Source organism: Lathyrus oleraceus, chromosome 3, assembly GCF_024323335.1.
Source record: "Lathyrus oleraceus cultivar Zhongwan6 chromosome 3, CAAS_Psat_ZW6_1.0, whole genome shotgun sequence".
NCBI classification, from domain to species: Eukaryota; Viridiplantae; Streptophyta; class Magnoliopsida; order Fabales; family Fabaceae; genus Lathyrus; species Lathyrus oleraceus.
Window position 1 is genome coordinate 508375340 of NC_066581.1, and position 2265 is coordinate 508377604.

The 2265-nt window shown below is 32.2% G+C and overlaps 1 protein-coding gene across 1 annotated transcript; it reads right to left on the reverse strand.

Moving 5' to 3' along the window:
- Positions 1 to 993: 993 nt before the first annotated feature.
- Positions 994 to 1817, reverse strand: LOC127128449 (basic leucine zipper 43). The gene has a single exon (XM_051057801.1). The coding sequence runs from the start codon at positions 1726 to 1728 to the stop codon at positions 1174 to 1176; it is 555 nt and encodes a 184-aa protein (XP_050913758.1). The 5' UTR covers positions 1729 to 1817; the 3' UTR covers positions 994 to 1173.
- Between the last annotated feature and the right edge of the window lie 448 nt (positions 1818 to 2265).

The window sequence follows — 2265 nt, forward strand, 5'->3', positions numbered from 1 at the left end:
AATTTTGAGTTTGACTGCTCTTCAACTGCAAACTAAATAATGATTCAATATGCAGATGGAAACTTTTTCTGACTGTTGAAAAATGGGCATAAATATATACAATGATCATGTTGACGCAGATAAAGAGAGATTAAAATAAAGAGAAATGTAATGCAATTTAGGTATGACAAAATTGGGGTATGACAACTAGAATAATATTTCATCGACTTTAAATAAATGGTTTGATTTATGCATGCGTAAAACGATTTAGTCCTCAACTCTAGAATGCACAACTATATGAGAAAACTCAATTACGACAAACAAATTAAACGACTAAATTGACAAGTAACAAAACAAAAGTTAGAAAAAAAATCCTACGAGACAACTTCACATATGTGCATTGAAGTATCCCTGAATCTTGTTCCATATTTCAAATGCATGCTAACATGATAAATATATAGGTAAAATCAATTCACATGTAGTTAAAAGAAGGCATATGAACACAATTTGATCATGCACTAACCAAGATTCATACTCTTAAAAAAAGTTATGTTGAGTTGATCTTGATCCGTCTTGAATTTTTGTAAAATTTGAGGATTCACTATCAATTTGTGCATTCTCTGATGGAGAATTGCTCTCTTAACCGGTAGGTTCCACATAAGATAGTTGTTGTCTTGTAGTTTTATGAAAAATTTTAGACAAAAGTTGCGATTTGAGCTTTAAAATCAATGATACCAAAGGAAGTTAATTACAAGGTTGGAACAAAGCTTGTGATTGTTGCAGCTTGCTTGAGTAGGCTCTATCATATGAACTATTGTCTAGTTGATCTCAACAATAATTATGAAAAAAAATTATCTTATTAGGCGCTCCAAAATATCACTGCCACTACGAGCCATTGGATTTATTATGAGACAAAATATCACTAATATGTTCTGATTTATTTAATTACACTAATTTTAAATCAACACTATAACCAATATTTGTTGCTAATTAATTAACCACAAATTTGATAAATAGCTATGAACCACTTCAAATATTCATCGCTTAGAAGAAATCATTAGAACAAAAACCAAAAATAAATACTCAAAACATGTTATTTCCTTTCATGGTTTCACCTTATAGAACTCAAAAAAACCGAACTTCAAGATGGAAAATTGAAGAGTTATTAAAACTTGTGTTCAAATTTAATCATCCTTAACTTGTGATTGATTCAACATGAGGTGAGTTCATGCTAGGAGCATCTTCAAGAGGACTCAAAGGGAGACAAGAACCATGCAACTGCATGTCACAAACCATTTGTCGAAGCTCCGAAGCTTGTTCTTTCAACTGAACATTCTCTTGCACAACTCTATCATGAGACTCCGAAAAACTGTTCAGCTTATCAACTAGTTTATGATTCTCATTCCTTAGCCAAACAACCTGTGACCAAAGCTCATCAAGGTGTTTCTGTTTCCTCATTCGCGAGCGGCGCGCTGACTCCCGGTTCGATATCATTCTTCGATGTTTTCTCTCGTTGATCAGTCCTTTGTTTTGCTCGTCCGCTTCGTCGGAGGTCGAGTTGTTGCTTATGGATGAGGATTGAGGGCTGAAGTCTTGGAGGATTTGAAGAGGGGTTTGGTTGAAAGTACCATAGAGTTGTTGGTTGGAGAAATTTTGGAGATGAGATGTTTGGAACATGTTGTAGTTGCATGGTGGATTGGAATTTGGGAGTAAATAATTGAGTTGTGTATTAAACTCTTTTGTTTGCATGGTGGAGGAATGAGTAAAAGATTGTGAGGATTTGGATTAAAATGGTTGGAGAGTATAGAATATGATTGGATTTGGAGATGGAGGGAATATGAGTGGGACTAGTTGGTATATATAGGAAGAGAAAATGGTGAAATTACCTCATTAGGATAGGAACAAGATGTCAAGGTAGATGATTTTTTTATGCAAGAATTTTTTTTATGATACCTGGTATTTCAGCGGATGGAATAAAATTTTAGATTCGTATTCTCAATTATATTCATCATATATTAATTTTTACGGAACGAGACTAAACGAAACATATAATCTTCATTTATTTATTATAAGAAAGAAAGTACATTTTGTGTGTACGGTCATTAAAACTATTTTTAGGGTTAGAACTATTACCATTTCTTAAAAGAAATAACATGTTTTGTTTAAAAATAAAAAATCATAAATAAATTTTAAAAAGTAAAAAAATAATATAATGATGATAACTATTCAAAAATAATGTCTAACTTCATCCTTTCCCTTGGATTACTATGAAAACTACTATTTTGG

Excerpts from the sequence above, each read along its gene's own strand:
- LOC127128449 (XM_051057801.1), bottom strand. The coding sequence starts at position 1,728 with ATGCAAACAAAAGAGTTTAATACACAACTCAATTATTTACTCCCAAAT.